This window comes from Pteronotus mesoamericanus, unplaced genomic scaffold, assembly GCF_021234165.1.
Source record: "Pteronotus mesoamericanus isolate MK-2021 breed Mesoamerican mustached bat unplaced genomic scaffold, CSHL_Meso_final contig_25, whole genome shotgun sequence".
Classification (NCBI taxonomy): Eukaryota; Metazoa; Chordata; class Mammalia; order Chiroptera; family Mormoopidae; genus Pteronotus; species Pteronotus mesoamericanus.
This window is the reverse complement of record NW_026555105.1, coordinates 37,248,480-37,276,350: the sequence shown is the minus strand read 5'-3', so window position 1 is coordinate 37,276,350 and position 27,871 is coordinate 37,248,480. Positions and strand designations below refer to the sequence as shown.

The 27,871-nt window shown below is 39.2% G+C and overlaps 2 protein-coding genes across 4 annotated transcripts in view; one reads left to right on the top strand and one right to left on the bottom strand.

The window, feature by feature from the left end:
* The window catches only part of SEC23B (SEC23 homolog B, COPII coat complex component), a 45,488-nt gene extending 31,554 nt beyond the window's left edge, over nucleotides 1-13,934 (bottom strand). The window contains exons 1-4 of one of the 3 annotated variants that reach the window (XM_054574115.1): nucleotides 13,527-13,934; nucleotides 11,378-11,612; nucleotides 4,003-4,060; nucleotides 1,142-1,228 (exon numbers count right to left, since the gene is read on the bottom strand). In XM_054574115.1, coding sequence (XP_054430090.1) covers nucleotides 1,142-1,228; nucleotides 4,003-4,060; nucleotides 11,378-11,598 — 366 coding nt within the window. In that variant the 5' untranslated portion in view covers nucleotides 11,599-11,612; nucleotides 13,527-13,934. The other 2 variants (XM_054574116.1, XM_054574117.1) reach the window with 2 other exon arrangements.
* A 7,815-nt stretch (nucleotides 13,935-21,749) lies between these two features.
* Nucleotides 21,750-27,598, top strand: RBBP9 (RB binding protein 9, serine hydrolase). The gene is made up of 5 exons (XM_054574114.1): nucleotides 21,750-21,859; nucleotides 23,470-23,512; nucleotides 24,276-24,381; nucleotides 25,914-25,999; nucleotides 26,441-27,598. The coding sequence occupies exons 1-5, from the start codon at nucleotides 21,761-21,763 to the stop codon at nucleotides 26,674-26,676; spliced, it is 570 nt and encodes a 189-aa protein (XP_054430089.1). The 5' UTR covers nucleotides 21,750-21,760; the 3' UTR covers nucleotides 26,677-27,598.
* The last annotated feature ends 273 nt before the right edge of the window (nucleotides 27,599-27,871 follow it).

Sequence of the window (27,871 nt, the reverse complement as noted above, 5' to 3'; positions counted from 1 at the left end):
AAAGGACATCTAAACAAACATCATTAAATGGCAGCCTCTATTAAAAAAAACTAAAAGAAAAAACTATTTGAATCTAACAATTTATTCCATATTTCTGAGAGCCTTCTAGGTGCCAGACGTTGTTCCAAGTCCTGGAATATATCAGTGAACCAAAAGAACAAAGAGTCCTGCCAGCCTTATGGAGCTAACTTTCTGGAATGGAGAAGGTAAAGGGGACTGCAAGTGCCTGGAACGAAGGAAGAGGGCAGGTTCTAGTATTAAATGAAGGTCAGGGCAGCGTCATTTAAAAAAGTAACATTTGAGTAAAAACCTGGAGGAGAGGGAGCAAGCAATACAGAGATAGTGGAAAGAGTACACCTGAGGAAAAGCAAGAGCAAGGCCCACAGGCAGAAGTGTTGCTGGCTGCTTGTTTCTGGCATCTTTGAGGCAAGTCAAGGAGGCCCATCCAGCTGAATGTGGACACTAGCAAAAATTGAGGTCAGAGTAGTAACACAGAGCTGGCTCTAAAAGCTGTCTTGTGGCTCTGGATAAAAAAGGAGGCATTTTCACCATTGGAGGTTTCTCAACACAGAAGCAACATTCTATGTTTTTAGAGTTCCTCTGGCTGCTGAGTTAAGAATAAAATATAAGGGGGAAAGGGTAAAACTTGGAAGAAGAGTTAAGAGACTGCCCCAGTAATTCAAGTGAGAGGTGGTGTCTGGCCCAGGAGAAGAGCAGTAGGAAGAAAAAAGTGGATGGATTCTGGATAAATTCTGAATATAATCCAAATGGGATTTCCTAATGGAATAGATATGGAATGGGGGTGGGGGGGTTGGGGAGTGGGTGGGTGGGTGGGTGGGTGGGTGTGTGTGTGATGAATCTAAGGTTTTCAAGCTGAACTACTAGAAGATGGAGTACCATCAATGAAATGGAGAAGGTTGTAAAGGACAGGATTTGAACTTATTCAATGGAAACTTTTTCTTATAACCTTCTCCCATGACCTGAAAACAATGCCAGAAAGTGCACACGCTCCATAACCTAATGTTTAGGACCTTGCTATAGATTTAATTCCCTCAAACATGTAAAGAGACACAGAAGACAGAGCATTTCTAGAGAATCTCAATATTTAACACTGCTCATAAATTTGCAACAAACAAGTTACCTGTATCACATACTCGATTGTAGAAAACTGGGGCATCAATTCAGCAGGCTGATTCACCTCAGATATGCCTGTATATGCTGGAGGAAACTAAAGAGAAGAAAACAAAGCCATGTTTTATTAGGTTTAAAAACTTGTATGTCATATCTTTTATATTCCATTTATAAAGTAGTTAATTATAACATATTAATCCTAAAAAGATAAAATGTTACTAAAATACAAAAATCAGTACGTAAAATCTCTAACCATGCCTTATACTTACATGCTCTTTTTTAAGAAAAAAAGATTTAAACGTTTTATTTTTAGAGAGAAGGGGAGGGGGAGAAAGAGAAACATTGATGGCTGCCTCTTGTATGTGCCAGATCAGGGACCAAACCGTAACCCAGGCATGTGCCCTGACCAGGAATTGAAAGGGCAGGCTTTCACTTTGTAGAATGTGCCCAAGTAAGTCATACCAGTCAGGGCTCATGTTATAACTTTTTAAAATGCAGTTTTAGGTTACACTGTAACTTTTAAATAATTTAAAAATGCACTATTAAAAACCATTTAAGTGTTGTCATGCAAATTAAGGGCAGAGGTTTTAGCTGTCTCATCAAGTCTGTTTAGAATAAAGCTTGTATTTGGATTTATTATTTCAGCTGTTATCAATAAAGTAATACATGTTCACAGTAGAAAAATTGGCAAGTACAGGAAAATATAAGAAAACATAAAGAAAAAATCCTCGCAATCCTATCACCTTGAAGCAGTCACTGCTAACATCTTCGCATTTTTCCTTTCAGACTTTTCCTACTTAATGCACAGCTGAGGTTGTCCTGTACAGTCTTGCAACCTGCTTTTGGTCCTTAACATGTCACAGCATTTTCTTTAGCTTTTAAAACTCTCTGCAAACATTTTAAATCATAGCTTATCAGGTGAATTTTTCCCTGAAGTTTTTATTGTAAAATACATACAAATTTCACCATCTTAAATCTTTTTTCAGTGTACAGTGATCTTAAACACACTCATAATGTTGGGCAACTGTCTGCACCATCCATCTCCAGTTTTTCATCTTGAAAAACTAAGACTTGAAATCTATTAAACAGTAACTCCCCATTACCCACTCCTCCCAGCCCCTGACAATTGCTGTTCTACTTCCTGACTCTGACTTTGACTACTCCCAGTACCTCATCAGAGTGGAATCAAACAGTATTTGTTTTTTTGCAACTAGCTTATTTCATTCAGCATAATGTCCTCAAGGTTCATCCAAGTTGTAACATATGTCAGAATTTCCATTTTAAGGCTGAATAGTCCATTATATGTATTATATCACATTTCATTTATCCACTCATCTGTCGATGGACACTGGGATTGCTTCTGTGTTTTAGCTATTGTGAATAATGCTGCAATGAACATAGGGTAAAAGTATCTCTTTCAAGACCTTGCTTTCAGTTCTTTTGGGTATATATATCCAGAAGTAGAAATGCTGGATCATTTGGTAAACATCACTAGTAATTAGTGATGCTGAGCATCTTTTCATGTACTCATTGGCCATCTGTTTATCTTCTTTGGAGAATATCCAAGTTCTTTATCCATTTTTGAATTAGGTTGACTTTTTTGTTGTTGAATATTAGGAGTTCTCCATATATTCTGGATATTAAACCATTATTAGGTATATGATGTGCAAGTATTTTCACCCATTCTGTGGGTCTCCTTTTTACTCTGTTGACATTGTCTGTAGACATCTTAGAATTTTCACAATTATATTAAACACAGATATCAATTCTGAATGAACTAAGAGGTAGAAATGTTTTTAAGATTTGTATATACTTCTGAATCTCTCATAAATATAAACCATGAATGGTATCTGCTTATAGTTTCCAAACCTATAATTAGTCATCAGCTGCACATTATTCTTTTCATCACTGGACTTATTGTTGCTGTATCTGAGACTGAGACTGTTCATTGTAATTATGATCAAATATATGAACAAATAAAGGCATGTTATCAACATCTTAAGATGTGCTAGACCACAGTACATTATATTTGGCACTAAATTTTTCTAACAGCTTTATTGAGATACAGCTTATTATCACAAAATCTACCCATTTTAGTACAATTCAATGGCTTTTAATAAATGTACATAGTTGTACAATGATCACCACAATCCAGTTTTAGAACATTTCCATCATAGTCACATTCATTTTAAAGAGAAGCTTCTCTTGTCACTTGTGAACTCCTTCCAGTTTACTAGATTAAAATTTTTTTTAAGACAAAAGAAGCTCAACACTGATACTTCGATCCTAAAAGTTAGAAAGATCTGAAAATGAAACTTCAGTAATGTACACTATCCAATTAGAATTAACTGAAGTCAAATGAAATGTAAACAGCATAGTATTTGTTTTCCTATTGTAACATACTCACTGCCTAGCCAGAACTTACATAAGGGAATTCTATGTCACCTCCACAGCATATGACAAGGATCCAAATAATAAAATTGAATCATTCTTCAACAGAAAAAGCACAAATTTTCAACATTCAATATCATGCTTAACTAGACATAACATTTTTTAAACATTTTTATTGATTGATTTTAGAGAGAGGAAAGGTTGAAGAGGAAGTGAGAGAGAGAAAAATATCAATTTGTTGTTCCGATTATTTATGCATTCACTGACTGATTCTTGTATGTGCCCAGACCAGGGATCGAACCCACAACCTCAGCATATCGGGACAATGTTCTAACCAACTGAGCTACATAGCCAGGGCCTAGAGCTATCATCTTGAATTCAGCAGAAATTGCTGCCTTCCAAGGCACAAACTCAACCTCAATTTTTTTCAGAGTAGTATAACTAAAACATAGAAAATACTTTAAAAAATAATTCACATACCTGATTTCTTTGGAAACAGAAATTACACGCCCAAAGTTTTGCCCGATAATCAACCTGACTGTGAAAAAAATATATATTACAACTAGGTAATGTTTTCATTTTTAAGATAGAAAGCATTCAAATGTAAGCTTCAAGTTTAGTAAATCACATAGACATGTGTTTCTGTGTGGGTGTATAGATAAAGGTATGTAAAATGTTTACTGCAGTTAGAGTGCTGGCTGTTAAGTACAACAAAAGTTTCCTTCCAACAGCAGTAATGAGAAATTAGTAAATCTTTTTTTCTCTTTTCCTATTTCCTAGATAATATTTAAAATGTTATGCTTTATATTAATAGGTTATTTCCCTTTGTCCTATTTTCTTAACATACTCTTTGTAATTTTTCGAACATCTTTATCATTCAGATATGTGAAACTTCTATATTTCACACAAGGAAAAACTTCCCAGATTTCCACCATACTTAGTTAACTTGAAGAAAACTTGAGCAGGCATACTCTGAGTGTATACACTTCCAAAAATTGGTTCAAAATACTTTAGTTGCTTTTTACACTTTTCTCCATTTAGAAAATTAACAATCAGTGGCTATCATTTTAAAAGAAGGTAGCAGTATCATAATGTGACACAGTAAGTAAAAGCAATGAAATGAAGTAAATGTTCCCTTATATAAAAAATTTATCTTTTTTAAAGGGTATTCATGACACTTCGCCTATTTAAAAGTTCTTTCAAATAGCGCCCACGTTTAAGAGAAATATCATAGATTACTATCTAAGAGGCAAAAAAAATTACATTTAACAATAAAATCGTTAAGACTTAAAAATTTCTTCTACTACAACATCATGATATCAGGTAAGTAGGAAAAAAATGTCTAAAGCTTTTGGATTTTTTTTTGGAAAAAATGCTTTAAAGGAACCAATAAAATCTTCCATTGACCCAAATACAAACTGAAAATCAGCCCCAAAAAAGTGAATTTCAGGGGACTTCAAGGTCACGGAGGAGTGAGTGGAAGTCACACTGACCTCCTCCTAGGACCAATCTGGAATTACAACTAAATTATAGAAAAATCACCTGGAAAACAACTGAATAATAGCAAGAGAAGAGCCTTAAAACCTCGGACAAACAGAGGAATTGGCTTTAGCACACCCTAACTGGTAAGGAGTTCAGTAGAGACTCGAGAACGTGGTCTAGGCGCCCACAGGTGGCAGCGCCAGAGGGATACTGAAACAGCCAGATGGATCCCCCTGAGAAGAGGAGGGTCTAAACCGTAAGCGGGGATCTTTGGCCTACAGCACCAAGGCCCAAAAAGCACATAGAAAGCAGCCAGCTGTGAAAAGCTGCAGGGTTGCTCTCTGCCAGAGACAGGCGGCTAGAGAAGTAAAGACTCATTTAAGGGGCCAATAAAAAAATTTGTAGTGGCAGCCACTAGCTCTGGGCTCTTGGAAAGGTTGGGGCAGAGTGGGTTGGAGCTGACTGGGCAGCGACTAGAGGAGGAGGCTTGGGGGAAAAGAACTGAGAAAGTGGACAGCGGGGTCCCGGTGCCTATTCCTCCCCCATGGGGCAACAACCATCTTGCTCAGGCAGACAACTCATCCCATTGGCAGCAGCGGGAAAGGACACAATGGCCACGCCCGCAGGAGGCTCAGCACCAGCATGGTGTTGCACAGGTCTGGATGCTAAATACAGAGTGGCAGTCACAGATTGTAGATCCCTGGCTAAAGGGGACACAGAGTGCCTAGAGATGCTTAAGTACAGTCTGGCGATGGAGGTGTTGGGGAAAGAACTGAGGGAGTAGCCAGGGGATCCTGGCGCCGACTCATCCCCTATACGGCAGCAGCCATCTTGCTCAGGCAGACTATTCCTCTGAGTGGCAGCAGCATAAAAGGACACAAAATGCCCACTCACAGGAGTGACACGGCCCCATCCTGACAGCTGAGGGCAGAGTGACTAGATTAACAACTGGAAGAGAAAGAAACAGACAGTAGATTCCTGGAGGTCTCTTGAAGACTGCTTAAGGTCAAGCTGACATCAGAGGCAGATCCAGAAAGAAAGAAAAAAATAAGTGATCTCCTAAAATAGAAGTTCACACCACAAAGTCAGGAAATCAAGGCAGACCTATTTAATAAGCAGAAGCAAAAAAGAAGAGTCTCACAAATAATGGAAAGAAAAAGAAGCACCACTCAATTGAAGGGATAGGAGGAATCCCCACAAAGAGAACTAAATGAAATGGAGGCAAGTAAACTATCAGATAGATATTGAGTTCAAAACGACAGTCCTAAGGGAGCTCAGTGAGCTCAAAGAGAATTACGAAAAACTACAGGGAAACTGAGGAACTTATTGCAAACTATATCAGCATGAAAAAAGACATGGAAAGTAAAATAAGAGACAAGAGGAAATGAAGAATACAATATCTGAATTGAAGAAGATACTAGAAGAAATCAAAAGCAGGCTCGATGAAGCAGACGATCGAATCACTGAGATGGAGGACAAGGTAGAAATAAGATCCCATAGAGAACAACAAAATAAAAAAAGACTCAAAAAGAATGAAGAAGCATTGAGGGAAATGCAGAAAAACCTGAAACATAATAATATTCATATAATAGGAATACAAGGAAAAGAGGAAAATGAAATAGAGACCCTGTTTGAAAAACTAATGATGGAACACTTCTCTAATTTGAGGAGAGAAAAAGTCATGCAAGTCCAGGAAGCACAGAGGGTCCCATTCAAGAGAAACCCAAAAGGCCTACTCCAAGGCACATCACAATTAAAATGGCAAATATCAAAGACAAAGAGAGGATCCTAAAGGCAGCAAAGGAGAATCAGGTAGTAACATAAAAGGGAGCCCCAATACAGCTGGCAGCTGACTTTTCAACAGAAACAGAACAAGCCAGAAGGGAATGGCAAGAAATATTCCAAGTAATGAAAAGCAAAGGTCTCCAACCAAGACTTCTCTACCCAGCAAGGCTCTCAATTAAAATGGAAAGCGAAATAAGGAGTTTCACAGACAAAAGAAGGCTAAAGGAATACACCTCTGCCAAACCAGCACTGCAAAATATGCCAAAGGGACTGCTTAAAGAAGAAGAAATAGAGTGAGAAAGAGAGGATCATAGGTACAAAGGGAAAAATTGAATAAGTACTATCAATATTAACTTTAAATGTAAATGGATTAAATGCCCCAATCAAAAGACACAGGATAGCTGAATGGATAAGAAAAATGACCCACACATATGCTGCCTACAAGAAACTCACCACAGAACAAAGGACATATATAGATTGAAAGTAAAGGGATGGAAAAAAATATTCCAAGTAAATGGACAGGGAAAAAAAGCAATGGTAGCAATACCTGTATCAGACAAAATAGATTTCAGAAAAAGACCATAAATAGAGACAAAGGACACTTTATAACACTCAAAGGAAGAATCCATCAAGAGGACATAAACATTGCAAACTTATATACACCCAACATAGGAACACCAAAATATATAAGGAAAATCTTGGAAGACTTCAAGAAAGATATACACAGTAACACACTGATAGTAGAAGATTTTAAAACCTCACTGTCAAAAATGGATAAATATCCCAAACAAGACATCAACAAGGACATTGTGAAACTGAACAAGGCATTAGATCAAATGGACCCACCTGACATATATAGAACCTTTCACCCCAAAGAAGAAAAATACACCTTCCTTACAGGTGCACAGGGAACATTTTTCAGATAGACACATGATAGGACCAAAACAAGCCTCAACAAATTCAGGAAAATCGAAATCATAATAAGCATCTTCACGGACTACAAGGGTTTGAAACTAGAAACAAACCTCAGGGAAAAAACTCAAAAACCTTCAAACTCATGGAGGCTGAACAGCACACTATTAAACAATGAATGGGTCAATAATGAGATCAAAGAAGATCAAAAAGTTTCCAGAAACAAATGAACACACAACAGCCCAAAACCTATGGGAAACAGTGAAGACAGTCCTGAGAGGGAAGTTCATACCAATACACACCTACCTAAAAATGACAGAAACATTTCAAATAAACAACTGAACCCTACAGCATCAAGAACTAGAGAAAAAACCACAAAGCCCAGAGCTAGTGGAAGAAAGGAAATAATCAAGATCAGAGCAGAACTGAATGACATAGAGACTAAAAGAACAATTCAAAGGATCAACCAATCCAGGAGCTGGTTCTCTGAAAAGATAAATAAAATTGACAAGCTTTGTAGCAGACTCATCAAGAAAAAAAGGCAGGGGACCCAAATAAATAATACCAGAAATGAGAGAAGAAATAAAAACTGGTACCACAGAAATACAAAGGATTGTAGGAAATTACTAGGACAATTATATGACAAGAAATTTGAAAACCTCGATGAAATGGACAAACTTCTAGAAAAATATAACCTTCCAACACTGAATGAAGAAGCAGAAAGCCTGAAAAGACCAATAACAGGGGGTGAAATTAAAGCAGTAGTAAAAAAATCCCTGCACACAAAAGCCCTCAACCAAATGGTTTCATAGGAGAATTTTACAAAACATTTAAGGAAGAGCTAACCCTTGTCCTTCTCAGACTATTCCAAAAATTCCAAGAACAGGGAAGACTCCCAAACTCTTTTTATGAAGCAAGTACCATCCTAATCCCACAACCAGATAAAGACTCAATCAAGAAAGAGAACTATAAGCCAATATCACTGATGAACATAGATGCTAAAATCCTCAACAAAATGTTGGCAAACCACATCCAGAAATACATTAAAAAGATCGTCCACCATGATCATGTGGGAATCATCCCAGAAATGCAAGGATGGTTCAATATTCTCAAATCATTAAATTTAATACATCACATAAATAAAAGGGAAGACAAAACCACATGATCATATCAATAGATGCGGAAAAAGCATTTGATAAGGTATAGCACCCATTTATGATAAAAACACTCAGTAAGATGCGAATAAAGGGAGCATACCTCAACATAATAAAGGCTATACATGAAACACCTACAGCCTACATCATACTCAACGGGCAAAAACTGAAAGCTTTCCCACTAAGATCGGGAACACGACAAGGATGTCCGCTTTCACTACTTCTATTCAACATAGTATTAGAAGTCCTAGCCACAGCAATCAGACAAGAAAAAGAAATAAAAGGCATTCAAATTGGAAAGGAGGAAGTAAAACTATCATGGTTTGCAGATGACATGATAGTGTAGAAAACCCCAGACTCCAGCAAAAACTATTCAACCTAATAAATGAATTTGGCAAAACAGCAGGATACAAAAGGATACAAAGTCAATATTCAGAAATTGAAGTCATTTTTGTATAACAAAAATGAAGTATCAGAAGCAGAAATCAGGGGAAAAAAAATCCCTTTTGTTATAGCCACAAGAAAAATAAGGTATGTAGGAATAAACTTAACCAAGGAGGTACTAGACCTGTACGCCGAAAACTATACAACAGTAAGGAAAGAAATTAAGGAAGACACAATTAAGTGGAGGCATATACCATGTTCATGGATTAGAAGAATTATCATCATCAAAATGTCCATACTACCCAAAGCAATTTATAGATTCAATGCAGTCCCTATTAAAATATCAATGGCGTATTTCACAGACATAGAAGAAACAATTCAAAAATTTATATGGAACTATAAACAACCCTGAATAGCTGCAGCAATTTTGAGAAAGAAAAACAAAATAGGAGGGATCACAATACCAGACATCAAACTATATTACAAGGCCACTGTAATCAAAACAGTCTGGTACTGGCATAAGAACAGACATATAGATCAAGGGAACAGAATAGAGAACCCATAAATAAACCCAGGTCTCTTTGGTCAATTAATGTTTGAAAAGGGGGCAGAAGCATAAAATGGAGTAAAAATAGGCTCTTCAACAAATGATGTTGGGAGAGCTGGACAGCTACATGCAAAAAATTGAAATCCAACCACCAACTGACACCATACACAAAAATAAACTCAAGATGGATAAAAGACTTAAATATAAGTCATGGCACCTTAAAAGTCCTAGAGGAGAACAAAGGCAGGAAACTCTCAGATATCCCATGAATCAATATTTTCACTGATATCTCCCCTAATGCAAGGGACATAAAGGAAAGAATAAACAAATGGGACTTCATCAAAATAAGAAGCTTCTGCACAGCTGAAGAAAACATCAAGAAAATGAGAAGAGAACCAAAGGTATGGAAAAATGTATTTCCCAATGACACCTCACACAGGGGTTTGATCTCCAAAATATATAAAGAACTCACACAACTCCACTCCAAGAAGACCAACAATTCAATTAAAAAATGGGCAAAGGAACTGAAGAGACACTTCTCCAAGGAGGACATACTCAGGGCCCAGAGACATATGAAAGGATGCTCAGCATCACTAGCCATCAGGGAAATGCAAACTAAAACCACAATGAGATAACCACTTCACACCAGTCAGAATGGTCATCATAAACAGATCAACAAACAACGGGTGCTGGAGAGGTTGTGGAGAAAAGGGAACTCTAGTACACTGTTGGTGGGAATGCAGACTGGTGCAGCCACTGTGGAAAGCAGTGTGGAATTTCCTCAAAAAACTGAAAATGGAACTGTCTTTTGACTCAACAATTCCAATGCATGAATTATACCCGAAGAATCCCAAAACACCAGTTCAAAAGAACCTATGCACCTCAATGTTCACAGCAGCACAACTGACAATAGCTAAGTGCTGGAAGCAACCTGAGTGCCCATCAGTAAATGAGTGGATCCAAAATCTATGGTACATTTACACAATGGAATACAGCAGAAAGAACTACCCTTCGTTACAGCATTGACTGAACTGAAGAGCATTATGCTAAGTGAAATAAGCCAGGCGGTGAAAGACAAATACCATATGATCTCACCTATAAGTGGAACCTAATCAGCAAAACAAGCAGGTAAGCAAAATATGACCAGCAACACTGAAAGAAAGAAGAAACTGACAGGGAAGGGAGGGAGGAAGGGAGTGGGGCAGCAGGAAGGGGGAGGGGAAGGGTCAGATCAAGGAACAGGTGTGAAGGACACATGGAGGAAGCCAAAGTGGGGAAGGATTGAGGAGGGGAAGTGATGGTGGGCAAGGAAAGTGGTAGTGGGTAAATGGAGACAAGTGTATTTGAAAAATTTTTTTAAGTGAATTTCAAATTCTTTCCTTCTACTTCCACCTCATTCCCATAAATTCTAATTTTATCTGAATTAGTATTAGGCCAGGAAGATTTCTAAAAGGATTAATCAACTGAGATTCTCACCATCTACTAATCTCAAATTTAATGACTTGCCCAAATTCAATCACTTATATGAGAATCTCAGAAATTTCATAATATAGTGCATTCATCATTTACTAGTTTTTAAAAGAATTCATACCAAAGTGGATTGAGAATGGCTTTGCAAGTTGGCCTGCTGCAGAGCACAGGTTCATACTGTACAGGGGGCAGGTCTAGGCGTTCCTTCAAAGGTGTCAAGAGACAAGCCAGAGGAACAACCATTCTCGTTGCCTCAAGACGGCTGGAAGGCCACACGTTCCAACTAAACCGCACACCATCCCGTTCTTCATTCTGCTGAATGAACTCCAGATATGTTGCCATAGCCTAAAAAGAAACTGAACATAAAGTTTTAATTGTATGTGAAATTCTCAACTTAATTTTAGTGATTTAAAAATAGTCCCCTAACACTTAGTCCGGCAGAAACTGTCACTGTAGTATAACATCTCTCTTCCTGCTGACCCCAAAAAAACTGATTAACTTCACAGTTATCATTAACTACTGATCCTTTCATAACTCTCCTCTCTAGAACTTAAATAAATAAAAGGGCCAGGAGGCTTACAATTATTTGATCATCTCTAAGGTGCATTTAAACCTCCTCTTACTGTCTCATCTCAGCCAAACTAATTTCAGCTCCTTGCCCAAGGATTATTTTCAAACAGTTTCACAATCCAGCCACCTTCACCCTGACTCCCTCCTTTCCTTACTCTACTAAAGTAAACACTAAATTTTACATTCCAAGTCATCTTGTTTTTATGTCCTTTTTCCTCCTCCCTTTGTTACCTGTGGAGAAAAGAACTGGATGCTGATGTGCAAATCCAATTCATAATGTCAACAGCCACCAAGGAGTTCTGAGTACATTTCTACTTAGGATCACCAAAATCACAAAGGAAAGTTTGCTATTATGCTGAGTGAGCTCCTCACCAAAACCTCTCTCCTCTCCATGGTTGCTTATGACCATGCCTTCTTATGCCCATGCCTTAAAAGATTCCAGTAATAACATAATCATTTAGACTAACCTTTTCAAACAGTGATAACACTAACTCCACAGAATGTTTTACAAATCCTGTTTACATCCTAAAATCTACCCTAACACACACCTCAACTGCTAGGGATCAAGGGAACAAGCACCTCAAGAAAAATGGCAGAAAAAAGCAAATTAAAGAATCTACGATATTGGCCTCATTTCATGCAGTGCTGATTTCATGCAGTGCTGAACAATAATTGACTCCATGTTATTATAAGTGCCACACTGTAAAAGATGTGAACCAAGATAATATATCTAGAAAAATGAATGAATTACTCTATTACACAAAACTCAGCCCACAAAGATTCCAAGTGTTTGGTGCATCTGAAATGCTAAGGAACATATTTGTTATTTCTGGCAAAAGCAGGAAACTGAAGAAGCACTGTGTACACAGGAGGCACTTCTGCAGCTTCCTGGATGGCAAAGGGATGAAAGTTCTAATATCACAGTTCTCTGCAAGTGCCTCAGCAGGCTTCATTAAATGACTGCGTCCCCTCTCAAAAGAGTTCATTATTAAAAGGTACTGGCTCCAACTAGTGTCCTCATGCACCTACATTTTAAAATCTGCTCTCTCAGTTTCCCACTGTGCCTTCCACTCACGCCTTCTTTTACAGCATGGATTCTTAACCCTGGGCTCAAAACTCATGGGGGACTTCAGAAGCTCAAATAATCCTCTAAAACTTACGCGAAATTCTACGCATGAGCGAATGCTCATTTTTCTAGGAAGACGGGTCGATGGCTTAAACCAAAGTCTCAAAGGGGAAGGGTAGCTGAAGAAATTAATAGCCGAATAAATGAATAAACGAAAGGACTGGAAAGATCCAGGGGGGAAAAATCGCTACCACTCTTAACCGACCAAGGCATAACTTTTTACTAAAAAGAAGCCAAGTTTAACCAAAGGCTAAATCCAAGGGCGTCAGAAGACCTGGGTTCTAGTCTAAGCTCTATCCTGAAGCAGAAATCACTTCTCCTCAAACTGGAGATCCACAACTGAGAACAAGGGTTGGGTCCTTCCGCAGCTCACCATTCTCACGGATACCGAGTCAGAAACCAGCCAGCAGCAAGGCCTGGCGGAGAAAGCGTACTTCTTAGATACCTGCATCACCGAGTGGCCCGGTTCCTCTGCCTGTCGCTACAAGGACTCACCTCGGGAGCAAATCTTTCGTCTCCTACAGACTCATTCCCGTGCCCTCGACCTTCATCCCCCAATGCGTTCCCCACTCACCTGGCCGTAGCAGTCTGCACCTAAAACTACAAGATCTCTGTGGCACCGCCTCCCACAGCCAAGTACAGCTCAGCTCTCAGTCGATTGGTCAACACTCTTGTACGTCACGCCACGACACGGCCCGAGGGCCAATCAAAGGGCTCCTCCCCCACAGACGAGCGGAAGCAAGACACTCAAAGAAGCCACGCCGCCATCCTGGAAAAGGGCAAGACGGTCGTGCTTCGTTCTGCGTAACAGCGGTTCGTAAGAACAAATAATTTTCCACGTTCACCTCTAAACGTTTCCACTTTAGAAAACATAGGCGCCTGCCATACTGTTTCCTAGGCGCAGCCAGAACGCCTCGGGAGTTCGCTCTCACCCAACTTGGCGTCCGCTCGCCTCGGCGGGAAGTCCTTTCATCTCTTTAGTTTCCGGGAAGCGAGAAGGATGACACATGGCCCCGGAAGAAGGAGTGGCGCTGCGAGGTGGAAAGTGTAGCAGGCCGGAAAGAGGCGTCAGCGCCCAAGAAGGGGTGGGGTGGGGTGGGGCGGGACTGGACGGCGCGGAGGGAGAGTGGGGACGTGACTGTGGGGAACTCCAGACGCACACGCCTGTGTGGAGGCAGGTCTCTGGGTTTGGTTCAGATTCATGGTAAATGTCACAGGTTTGGTTCTGCTCCATCCCATAACAAGGTTTCCTCTCGCTCTGTGAGGGGACTGGTACTAGTGCACAGTCCTCTCTGCTTTTCTGTCATCCTATGAGGTGAATAATTGAGAACAGTCCTGGTCAAGCCTTATAGAAGACTAAAAAAAAAAAAACAAAAAACAAAAAACCCTCGTAACTAGGAGAGCACAACTTTATAACCACAACTGTCTAAAGGCTTTTTTAAAAAAATATTTTATGTCTTTATTTTCAGAGAGAGTGGAAGGGAGGGAGAAAGAGAGGGAGAGTAACATCAATGTGTGGTTGCCTCTCACGTGCCCTGCCCTGGGGGCCTGGTCCACAACCCGGGCGTGTGCCCTGACTGGGAATCGAACCAGCGGCTCTTTGGTTTGCAGTTCAGCCCTCAAGCCACTGAGCCACACCAGCCAGGGCTAACAGCTTTTTTAAAAAGCGTATTTTATTATGCTATTACAGTTGTCCCATGGTTTTTTTTCCCCTTTATCCTCTCTGCCAGGTACCCCCCCTTCCCTCCACCAACCCATCCTCCCCACACCTCTACCCCCATTTAGTTCATGTCCATGGGTCGTGTATAAAATTTCTTTAGCTTCACATTTCCAGTACTTTTCTTAACCCCCCTGTCTATTTTGTACTACCAATTATGAATCTTAATCCCTGTACCTTTCCCCTTATTATCCCTCTTCCCTCTCCCACCTGCTAACCTTCCATGTGATATCCATTTCTGTATTTCTGTTCTACTTTTGTGCTTAGTTGGTTTTTTTGTTGTTTGTTTGTTTGTAGATTCAGTTGCTGATACTTTTGAATTTGTTGTCATTTTACTGTTCATAGTTTTGATCCTTTTATTAAATAAGTGCCTTTAACATTTCATATAATAATGGCTTGGTGATGATGAACTCCTTTAGCTTTACCTTGTCTGGGAAGCACTTTATCTTTCTTCCATTCTAAATGGTCGTTTTGCTGAATTGAGTGGTCTAGGTTGTAGGTCTTTGCTTTTCATCACTTTGAATACTTCTTGCCAGTTGCTTCTGGCCTGCAAAGTTTCTTTAGAGAAATCAGCTGATAGTCTTATGGGAACTCCTTTGTAGGTAACTCTTTTCTTTTGCTGCTTTTAAGATTCTCTCTTTATCTTCAACATTTGGCATTTTAATTATGATGTGTCTTGGGTGTGGTCCTCTTTCAGTCAAACTTATTTGGGATTCTCTGTGCTTCCAGGACTTGTATGTCTATTTCTTTCATCAAATTAGAGAAGTTTTATTATTTTTCCAAGTAAGTTTTCAATCACGCTTCTTCTCCTTCTGACATCCCTGTGATTTGGATGTTGGCATGTTTGGAGATGTCCCAGAGTCTTCTTATTCTCTCCTCATATTTTTGAATTCTTGTTTCTTCATTCTGTACTAGTTGACTATTTATTTCTTCTTTATATTCTGAAGTGTTAATTTGAACCTTGGCTTCCTTCCCTTCACTGTTGGTTCCCTGTGGATTTTTCTTTAATTTCACTTAGTGTAGTCTTAATTTCTTCCCTTATGCATTTGTAGTATTCAGTGAATTACCTGGGCATCCTTATCACCAGTGTTTGAACTCTACAACTAATAAGTTGGCTATCTGTGTTTTGCTTAGTTCTTTTTCTGGAATTTTGATCTCTTCTTTCATTTGGGCCATATTTCTTTGTCTCCTCAATTTAGCAGCCTCCCTGTGTTTGTTTCTGTGTATTAGGTAGAAATGCTTCAAGAGCTTGTTTGAAGGTTCTAGCAGGGTAACACAGCTACTTTTTACCCTTGAACAAAGACCAGTCCTCTTCTCTAGTTGGGAAGGCCGTCCTCTTCCACTGAGCGCACAGCTTCAGGAGGGATGCACATGGATCAGTAAGGGAGGAAGGGGACACCTACCTAGCCAGCCAGATCAGCTGAATCAACCCTGGCGATCAATAGGGTGACAGATGTTGCAGCCAGATCGCCCTCACATCCAGGTGGAGCTGCTTTGACTCCCTGTCTTAGTACACCTGTTACGTTGTAAGGGGTGTAGCCTTAGGTATTCACCAGGGCAGGGCAATGTTGGGGAGGGATCAGAGAGGGAACAATGCCAATTGCTTGGCTCTCACCGGCTTTCAGTTACTTCCCCTGCTACCAAAAAGCAAACTGTGTCCTTCTGCTGCTTCCTTGCTGCTGAATCCCAGAGTGGGTGGGTTTGTGTACATTCCAGGGCCATGCAGTTCCTTTAAATGGACTCTTCTGGGAGACCCTCCATTTCTTTCATCACCGCACACCCAATAGTTTTTACAGCCAGAAGTTATGTTTATTCCTGGCACTGGAACCCTGGGCTTTAGAGTCTGTCTTGGGGCTGGGATGGCTCGCTCCCCAGGTGTCCCTCCCGGTTTTTATTGGCCACACATGAATGTGAGACCACCTGTTCTCCTGTCCTGTGCCTGCTGCCTCTGCCTCTGCCTCACTGCTGCTGCCATGCTGCCACCACGCTGCATCCTCCCCACCCTAGCTCCCCTTCTCCACCCCTCACACCTGTCTGGATGAGTATTTCTTTAAATCCTTTGTTATCAGAATTCCATTCAGTTTGACTTTCTGGCAGTTCTGTTTGTATTTTGTTTTGAAGTTCGTGGTGATCCTTCTTATGGTTGTGTGAGGAGGTAAAGCATGTCTACCTACACCTCCATCTTGGCCAGAAACTCAAGTTCACCACTTTTTATAAATGGCAAAAATTAGATTGTTTATTAATCTGACCCAGAGATATAATCTCTCTGTAGCATATAAAAATAAACAAAAACCTATATAAACTTAAAATGTTTAGAACTTATCTAGGCATCTGAGAATTAAGATGAATTAGCTCAATTTAGCATTAGTACAGACATTTAAATTACACATCATAGAAATTCATTTACATCAATGTACTATGAAACAATTATTGTTAATATAAAAAGTTTGTCAAGTCCTAGCTGGTGTGGCTCAGTTGGTTGGAGCATTGTCCCTTGACCAAAAGGTTTGATTGTTCATCAGGGCACATACCTAGGCTGCAGGTTCAATTCCTGGTCTGGGTGCCTACAATCCCTGGATGTTTCCCCCTCTCTCTAAAAGCAATGAAAACGTGTCCTCAATTGAGGATTTAAAAAAAATAGTTTGTCAGAATAATTATTCAGTTTTGTTGAGTGAATTTGCATGTTTCATCTTCCTAAAAACATTATGTAAGAGTAATATTAGATCCTTTTATCATTACACTTGTATATATTTAGAAAGTTCAAATTTATTCTGTTAGTAAGGAACCAAACTCAAATAAAATGCGTATTTGTATTATACTTTACATTGAGAAAAGATATAGATGTGTTTTTTTAACCAAACAAAATACAATATGGCAAAGATCTGCTTTATTTGAACCTAGATTTTTTTCTGTACTAGAAATTTCTGTGAGAAGGATTTTTTTTAATCTAACACATTTAAAGTTTTAGAAGTTTAATTTCCTTATTTTCTGGGAATTTTAGGAATAGGTTATTTATGTGTGTATTCATCTCCATAAGCCAATCAGTCAGAACTCCTTTAAGAATGTACTAACCTGTTTTCATGTTCTTCAGCAATATGATTTCCCTGGTTTTGTCAGGTGAACCCATTGGGATGTTGGTTAAACCTCCAAAATTGTTAAAGAAAGTTTCAAAAAGGTAAAATATGGCCCTTCTATAAATGTAAGATGAGAATGTATCAAAGATTCTACATAACTTATTCATTACTAAGAGAACCAGTAGGGATATTCAGATTGATTCAAAGAAAAATTTGGTTTATAGACATATTTTCTACCATGCAAAATTCATTACTGTGAATGGGAATCATTTACATTATTACCATTTGTATTATTATCCATTTTCAGTAAGTTAATTTCTATCTCTACAGAGTTGTAAAATTGTTTAGTCAAAGTCACATGTCTCTTATGATCAGATGACTCCAGAGGGTCCTTTAAAAATGTCCAGCATTCCATAGAAAGTTCTCTTTTGACTATTTCAAAATCTTCCTGAAATATGATTCAGTATGTATAACATACATTCTCTATTTTTGGATTATTACTTCTCTAACATTAGATTCATATATTCAACAACATGCTGGATATCACTGGATATTGTTGGGCATCTCAATCTCATTATATCCTAGACTGAATTCATATTTCCCCTTGCTCCTAAACTAACCTTCTGTCTCTTGTACTTTCTACTTCATTTGGGGATACCATTCTTCTCTCAGTTACTCATCCTGGAAACTAGAGTTATCCTTAGCCCCTCCTCTGACAGGGTTCAGGCCACTACCCCAAAATATGACACCTTCGCATATTGAATATTTTAACCTGAAGGAATTTGAAAAATGATTCAAGGAAGGACTCTGACCTCCCCTCTCTCCCCTAAAGCAGGTCCTAAGACCTTCATGTTAAAAGTTCCTTCCCTTTACCAGGAATAACAAGCACTCTTTCCTCTGAAGGTGAATCACAGTGAACAGACCTTGCCAAGTTTCCCCCAGTTTACTACTTAAACTGGTCATATCCTTTTGTCCTATCACATTTCCCCATGACTTTCCATACATCATCAAACTTAGCACAGAAACAATTAGGTTTAAATGCTTCTTTGGGTCTTCATTTCCTTTTGAAGACTCCCATGTCATATAATTTATATTAAATAAATTTATATATCCCCCTACATTTCTAATTCCCACCCCTGAAACTAACAATGAATCACTTGGCTCTCTTGATCTGTTATTCTAAATATTTCTCAATTTACCTACTTAGTTCAGGCCTTCATCTTCTCCCCTCCCCCTCTTTAACAGTCCGAGTCATGGCACCATAATGTTGGCAGCAAGAACGAAAATGACATCAGGTGTTAGACTGGTGGAGTCAAATCAGTCCCCAGCTCAGCAAACACAGTGCTTGAGTTCTGGCTGAGAAAGAATTCAGAGTCAAGACTCAAACTATAAGCAAAAGTTTATTTAGAAAGGAATAGAGCTAGAAGAAGTGAGCCATAGAGGAAGTGGGTTTGGGAAACAAATTACAAAGACAAAAGAAGGGTGCCCTTGGAATTTAGGGAGAAGAGCAATGGTAACATTCTAGGGGGGAAGAAGATGGAGAGGGAAAAGGCACAGGCATACTCCAGGAAAGGAGAGGGATCCTTCATCCTCGCTCATTGAATTATTGCCACAGCCTCCCAAATGATCTCTCCACCAAATTTTGCCACACCCAGATCTCACACTTGATGCCAGATTTTTCAAAATCACACATCTGACTCTACCATTCTTTTGTTTAAATCTCTACATAGTTTTTACCATAACTCAAATAATAGAGTTCCCTTACTGTCATACTCACAGGCCTGTATGATCTACATACTTTATTCGTACAGCACTGAATAGATTCTTTCCCAGCCCACCTGTGCTGTGTCTTGCCTCTGTGCCCCTCCTCTCTGCTAAGAACAACCACTTCATCTCTATTCATTTCCCAATTATCTCCTATGTGTCCTTTAAGACTCTGAAGCAGCTTTCCTTTTCTTCTCAAGATGGTTAAAAAAATAGTATGTGAAAAAAATGGAAAGGTAGAAGGGGGAGAATGCTTGGACAGCAAATTTAAAGGGTTAGTAAAAACTGCCTATAGCAGAGATCCTGACCTGAAAAGAAAAGGTCAGGCAGAGGAATTTTTTTTTTTTTTTTAGAAGGAGGGCCTCAGAGGTGGGTGGCTGAATGCATTAGAAAAAATAAAACTTTTATGGCAAATTCTTGTGAACAGCTCTTTCAATATTAACAGAGGAGGTCCCAAATATAAATTGTGCATTCTCAGGTTTTTTAAAATTCTAAAAATGTTTTGAAACCAAACTATTTCTTGTCTCATAATGACAAGCTCAGAAAATGCTTGTAAAAGAGAGATAAAGTAGAAAAGGTGGATTTCTGTGTAATTATATAACCTCCACAATCATTATAGATATAAACAACTGGAGAGCACTGGCTGGTGTGGCTCAGTGGATTGAGTACCAGCCGTGAACCAAATGGTAACTAATTTGATTCCCAGTCAGGACACGTGCCTGGGTTGCAGGCCAGGTGCCCACTTGGGGGCATGCGAGAGGATACTACACATTGATGTTTCCCTCCCTTTTCCTCTCTTTAAAACTAAATAAATACAATCTTAAAAAACAGAACAATCAGAGAAAGGTAAGAGTTGAGGCCATTGCCTTAATTTTCTCCTTCAAGGAAGAGCTAACCACCCTATGAGTGAGAAGAAAGAAAAATGTTAAACCTCAAGGAGGGCTAGATTTTTTTCCAGCCTGCAGTTCCTGTTAAGTTCCTGTCACTGTTTCTTGAATTAAAAATCACTAAGCAAACAACCACTTAGCTACTGAAATGCCTCTGTTTTAGTTTTAAGTTTTAAACAGCTTTTTCGAGGTATAATTGCATTCAATAAGCTCTACAAATTTAAAGCATACAATTTGTTAAGTTTTATCACCACCACAATCAAGATGATGAAGGTGTATATCACCCCACAATGTTTCCTTGTCCTCCTTGTATTTTTTTAGAGTTTTAAATAAATGGAATCATATTCCACTCTTTTTTGTTTGGCATCTTTCACTTGGCAATTATCCTTTTAAGACTCACCCACGGTGTTGTGTGTGTCAGTAGTTCATTCTTTTTTATGTGAATGGGTTTACATTTAAAGTTAAATAACATTGATCTTTTCAAGAAAATCTAGAGTCTAAGGTCCAAGAGGAAAAATTATGTCTTGCTCTTTGTAAAGAATGTGGTGGTGGGGCAGTGTATCATTCAGCACCTACTTATGCCTGTTCAAAAAATAAACTGCTGAAGAGTGTTTCTCAGTGTCAGATGCTGATACACAAGTGATGTACACATTGAGTAAGTCCATGGGAGGGGCAAGGAATAAAAAGTATTCTCCTCTTCATTCCCATTTACAATACAAACTCTGCCCACCTCAATTCAATTTGTTTTGAATATATAAGATACGACCAGTTCCTAAAATTTCAGGACTGCCACATTATAATAGGTAAACCATTTCATTGGTATCTCAGTTTCCCCAGTCTCCAAATCAGTTAAAGTATTGTTATCCACATGCTCTTACATGAACCTTGAAACCTTTTAAAGGACAGTGTTCAAAGTAATAAAAAATAACAACCAGGGCTGATATTGACTATTATACTAAGAGCTATTTTGAAATCAGAAGGAAAAATGATATGGAGTCCAGGAATCCTCAACTAATAAATGGGCTGTGTTCTGCATGTTTGGAACTAAAAACACACTTTCCTATGGAAATATCAATACTTCTAGTAAAGAGCACATTCTGGGCATGTCACAGCCTGCCCTTACGGGTCGGGAACAGGGGGCGGGAAATGCGAGCACTAGTAAGAGGCAAGCGAAAGATGATTTACATTAGATGGAAATTTACAAGGTTTGATTTTGACTGTCCTGTGCGGTAAGGAAGGCCAGCGTGAATGAACTGCCCTATGACTCCCTAGAACTACAATTCCCAGGATGCCGCAATGCAGGCTCCCCATCAGACTCACTCCTGGGTTCTAAGCACTGCCCAGCTACTCTGGCACTTCTGTGTTCATGGCTTCCCCTAACAAGGCTGTAATCGTGCCCGGGAACGGAGGCGGGGATGTGGCCACCCACGGCTGGTATGGCTGGGTGAAGAAGGCGCTGGAACAGGTAAGAGACACACTTCGCTGTGCTGGAAAATCACCATGGAGCTGAAGGGGACGGAACAAATGGAGGACGGAAGTTCCAACTTGTGCCTCCCTGCTCTTCTCCAACCCCAAGCCCTGTGTTTCATTCCTCTCTGCCGCCCTGTCTTAAAGTCTAAAACTGGCGGTCCGAACTTTGATAAAATGGCCCCGAGGACTTGGTCTTAGTCTTCAGATTACAAGGCATCACCTCTTATAACTACGGAGATAGACCCCCCCCAACCCTGCTCCTCCTTCCCCGCCCTTTCTACTGGTCCAGATTTGGGATTTTCTATATAAGTTTTACAGCTCTCTTCTTTGTTCCTTGTCTCAGATTTTTAAAAAAATACAACATGTAATAATATATATAAAGGATATATGTAACATGTATATAAATTATGACTCTAATGTAATCAATACCTGAAAATCCATGACCACGCTAAAATCTAGAACATTACCAACAGAAGCCATCTGTGTGCCCCTCCATCCTATTTCCCTGCCATTCTGATTTTTTTATTTGCCTTTCTTTTTAAAATTAAAATACATTTGCGACCTATGTATATATCCTTTAAATAATATACTGTTTAATTTGGCTTCTTTGTGAGCTTTATACAAATGGTATTCTACTGTAGGTGGTCTTGTGCATCTCCATTTTTTTAAAAACTCTGTTCCATAACCACACAATAGAATTGCTTCCTGTGTTGCTGTCCATTAGAGTTCTAGAGTATGTTTCTGGAATAAAATTCCTGAGTTGTTGCTAAAAACCATGACCAGAGGTACAAACCAAAAAGGTCAGAGCTGGAGCTGTCCAAGAGGATGGGATCTACAACTTTCTGTACCATATTTTACCTACTCCCTGGCACACAGTATGTTTTGCTCCAGGTCAGCCTGTCTAGAACACGTTCACTTGTAGATGTAGGTCTTTCTATACAGAGACCTACAGAGCTGGCTAGATGTGGAATTACAGACAGGGTCTGTATATTCAATCCTGTAGTGTTTAACCCTCTTCATTTCATACATAAGCAAGCACTTATGGAATAAAGATCATATTATGTGTCATTTTTTATTGATTTTTATTTTTAAAAGATTTTTAGAGAGGGGAAGAGAGAAAGAGGGAGAGAAACATTGATGTGACAGAGAAACATCCATTAGTTGCCTCTCACATGTCCCCAACTGAGGAGCTGGCCTGCAACCCAGGCATGTATTCTTACCAGGAATTGAACCAATGACATTTTTCAGTTCGCAGGCCATCACTCAATCCACTGAGCTACATCAGGCAGGGATATGTACTGATTTTTAGGGAGAGGAAGGGAGGGAGGGGGCGGGGGAAGGAAAAGAGTAGAGGGAGAACGAGAGAGTGAGAGACGGAGGGTGAAAGAGGGAAAGAAACATGGATTTATTGTTCCACTTATTTATGCATTCATTGGTTAATTCTTGTATGTCCCCTGACCAGGGGCTGAACCCACAACTTTGGTGTATCAGACATTCTAATCAACTGAGTTACCTGGCCAGTGTGGTGTCTCATTTCTTATTACAAAGTATTAATTGTAATTAACATGTTTATTATAGCTTCCTCCCCTCCCCCCCATGTCATAGATACCTGGTTTCCAGTGTTTGGCTAAAAACATGCCTGACCCAAGTGAGTATTACAAGTGTTTTTAAATAGCCTCATCCTGTTGGGTTTTGATCTTGCATTTTCCTGGCAGAAAACAGGAATATCATTGTAGAGCAGCCAAAGAGAGTATGTACCTAAGAATGAATGATGGCAAGTAGCTTGGGGAAGAGGGTGAATCAAAAAACAAATTATAGAAAATTCTAGTTAGGATCAAGAAAAGCACTTAGACTTAGTAAAACTTAATTTTCAACTTTGCAAGCAATTGATTCTTCCTTCTATAAATCAACAGACATTTCCAGGCATTTTATGGGTGCCTAGATTTATGGGTGCCTGGATTTATGGGTATTTCAGCTGAGGCAGAGATAGGATACTTTATAGCATCTATAAAATCCTAGTATTTAAAAATATAACAGTGCCACTTTTGTTCTGAGTTTGGCTATGATTTGTCTCAGGTGTTTCCATTTGAAAAGATGTACAAATTTGAGAAACAATATTGTTATTTTAATTTTAAGTGGGAAATCTTAAAGCTTCAGAGTTATTTTTATTATATCCTCAGTATTTTCTTAAAAGAAAATAGTAAAAAAGTAACACCAAAACTACAGATTTGATTCTTTCAAATAGCAACGTGCAAATCTTTGGCTATAGTAAAATGGCCCTATCTCCCATTGTGGTCCTGAACTTTTTAAAGTTGTAAATTACCGAGTAGTCATATATTAGAAAGGTGAGCAGCATTAGACTAAGGCTGTCTCTATCAAATGACAGATTCTTTGTTTACCCTGAACCTTAGTTACAGCCCGAGAGAGCATCTGGCTTCCCTTCATGGAGACGGAGCTGAACTGTGACGAGAAGACCATCATCATAGGCCACAGTTCTGGGGCCATTGCAGCCATGAGGTGTGATCCTTGCTGAATTACCGCCCCCTGTATGGGTTCCAACCAAACTTGTTTGGGAAATACTTTGTGTATATCTGGTTTCCACTGTAGAGGAAACAGTGTTGACCTCAAAAGTGGTAACATAATTTGTCCTAATATCTTTCTGGTTTGGTTAGTGGAGTTTTCTTTTTTCCTTCACTGAGATAGTGATATTTTTCAAACATAAGTGGCTCCAACCCCAGCAGCTGACCATCCCTTCAGAAAAACACCTCAGACTTCAAGGCTCCCAAGTAACACAGATGTCATCTCTACCTTTACTGCCCCCAGTACTGGTACTGGTTTATAGGCCTCATTGCAGTTCCTTAACATGCCAAGTATACACCTACCTTAGGCCTGTACTTGCTCTTGTTCTATCTGGAATTCTGTCCCTAGATACTTGCATGGCTTTCTCCTCCTCTTTAGGCCCCTTTCAGTGAGGCCTTTTTTTTTGTTTAAATTTTTATTTCTTGATGAGAGACATCAATTTTTGTTGTTTCATCTATTTATGCATTCATTTGGTTGACACTTGTATGTGCCCTGATGGGGACCAAACCCACAACCTTGATCTATCAGGATGATGCTCCAACCGAGACACATGGCCAGGGGGTTTCAGTGAGGTCTTCTAATCACTTCATGTGAAACAGTAACCTCACCCCACTGGCTCCTGTTCCCTTTAAACCTTATTATCCTCCTTATTATCTGTAACACTCTTCACCATCTGATGTTCTGTTTATTTCTTGTCTGCCCTCTGCCAATAGAATGTAAGGTCCATGAGGGTGGACTTTGTTCACTGACACTGAAACTTCAGTGCCTGCCTGGCACATGGTAGGTGCTCAATAAATATTTGTTAGCAGTTAGAAGTTGTTACTCCTTCTCTCCTGAAGCCCCAGTCCTTATGATTTATGGACATATATCCCTGATGCTTTCCATAGATCATTACATCTCTCTCTTTAGGCTTATGAGGCCCAGAGGTTAGGGACTTAGCTGGCTGAATAAGCCTGTTAGGGTTGGGTTTATTCCATGTTTGCCAGGTTGAATGACAACTTGGTGTGTAGTAAAAGAGGCATATTTCTGCTATTGCACAATGTTCCTTAAAATATGGTTGGGTTGGGGGAGGTGCCATGCCTTAAAACGCAGATTCCTGGCTTCGATCCCAACCTTCTGAATATATGCTCTGGGACTGAGCCTGGAAATCTACATGTTGATGTATATTAAAGGTACATTAATGCATACATCATAGAAAATGATATTTTTATATTTATTTGGAAAGGACTGCAGAGGAGGTTGTGATTACCTTGAAAAAATGAGTGGAAACTTATCAAGTAGCCATGGTTAAGTGATTATCCACTAGGCTTGTAATTCTGCAGTTTCCTTACTATTTTTCATTTTAACTTCAACAGCAATAGCACGTGCTTCCTGTAAATTAAACCAAATGAGTTTTCAGGTGGTTAACTGACTTTTTGGTGATCAGACTTAACATTAAACATTAGCTGACATCATTTCTCTCTTTCCAGGTATGCAGAAACCCATCGAGTATATGCGACTGTATTAGTGTCCGCATACACATCAGACTTGGGGGATGAAAATGAGCGTGCAAGTGGTATGTCTGAAGGCAGAAACCCCAGAAAAAGCTCTTCCTATAGTTACAGGAAGAGCAAATGTATTTTAATTTTAAAAAGAAAGGCAAATAAAAAAATCATGTGCTGCTGTTCAGGTTCTAAAACAGCATTGTCTTTCAGATAGTCTAAAAAAAATGAAATAGCACATGAAAAATATTTACTACCCATCTTCAGATATAAGCTTGGCACTTTGAGAGGCCATAGGCCATTTCTAATCCATAGTCTAGAAAGGAACCCTAGAGCTCTATTTGGGCCATATACTTCTCCTTCACACGTACCTATGGTATCAAGCCCTAGAGATTTGAAAACCACTTAGGTTCTGATTTTTGTGTCTCCGCTATGGCCTTCACTAGGTATTTTAGAATGTCTAGAATGGAAATTATCTATAAGCACTGACAGGTTATATATATTTTTCCCCATAGGATACTTCAGCCACCCCTGGCAGTGGGAGAAGATCAAAGCCAACTGCACTCACATTGTACAGTTTGCATCCACTGATGATCCTTTCCTTCCCTGGAAGGAACAACAAGAAGTGGCCGACAGGTTGGAAGCCAAATTGTACAGATTCACTGACCGTGGCCACTTTCAGAACATGTATTTTCCCGAACTGATTAATGTGGTCAAGTCTATGCTGAAAGTACCAGCACAGGCAGAATGATTTCTGCTATTTTGCATACCAATATAATAGAGCAATTATCAGATTATAATCATAAAAAATGCCCACAAAAACAAACAAGTCTCAATGTTCAAAATAAATTACAAACAGCATTTCCATTTTCTATAGACTCTCCATCTCCCCAAATTGCTATGAACTAAAGCACTATTTTCCCCGAATGGTAAGGGACATAAGGACCTCTCAACCACCCAGTGATTAAGACGGAAATGGAACCCAGGTTTCCTGACTTACAGTCTAGATCAAAACTGAATACATTTCATGGATGTTATAGGAGTTGTACTCCTCTTTGAAGTGAAACTTTTCTATTTTATTGGAGAAATAAAACGTGACTAAAGGTCCAGAATGTTGACTTAGAGCTCAGACACTTGTTTTGAGCTGGCCCAGTATATTAAACCCAGACTGGGCCCTTCACCTTTGACACCCTGCCCTCACCCGCAACCCCCAGTCCTCCAAATAGGTTGAGAGAGAATGAAATATAAGGATGCTATGAGGCAGGGGTCTGCAAGGATAAGGCAGGGAATATGAGCAGTCAACCTTTTTGTCTAAGACCTCACTGGGGAAGATAAGGGCAATGTGGAGAGTTCATGTCATGTAGAAATGTGGCAAGGTGTTGCCAATTTTCTGATTTTTCAATTAAAAAACTTTATACAATGGTTTTTACATTCAGGGAAGATATATTTATCTATATATAATCCATATGTACAATAATTATGTCCAGTTCATATACATATGGATTAGTTGGCAACTACAATGTAAATAAATTTAAAAACACTGCAATACACAAAGTCCAAGCCATCCATTTGTGGCCTGTAACTATTAACTTAGCCAGGTGCTTTAAATGATTCTCCAAAAAGCCTGAGAAATGAACATACTGTCAAAGGATGAAATCATGGAAAAAATTTGGATTTTGTTACAAAGTCTTAATTATTTTTTAAAAAAATCTTTCCATTCCTCAACTTTTTGCTCTGTGGAGTTCTATCTTTTAACCACTATGGTCCTTCAGCTCTCTTTCAAGCATCATTCCATGACTTCTCTTCTGATCATGATCCATCAAAAAAATCCTTTTTTATTTTCCAACAATGTTTGCCTATTACCATCCCTAGTATTGCCTCAAACAATTTCCAGCCTTCAGAGCAGCAACTGGCGTGCCACAAGAATTTTTAAAACATGCAATACC

Bases quoted from the DNA above. Each gene is read 5' to 3' on its own strand.
- RBBP9 (XM_054574114.1), top strand. From the start codon at position 21,761: ATGGCTTCCCCTAACAAGGCTGTAATCGTGCCCGGGAACGGAGGCGGG. The intron at 23,513-24,275 runs GTGAGTATTACA...CCTGAACCTTAG, and splicing joins TAAAAACATGCCTGACCCAA to TTACAGCCCGAGAGAGCATC. The intron at 26,000-26,440 runs GTATGTCTGAAG...TTTTCCCCATAG, and splicing joins TGAAAATGAGCGTGCAAGTG to GATACTTCAGCCACCCCTGG.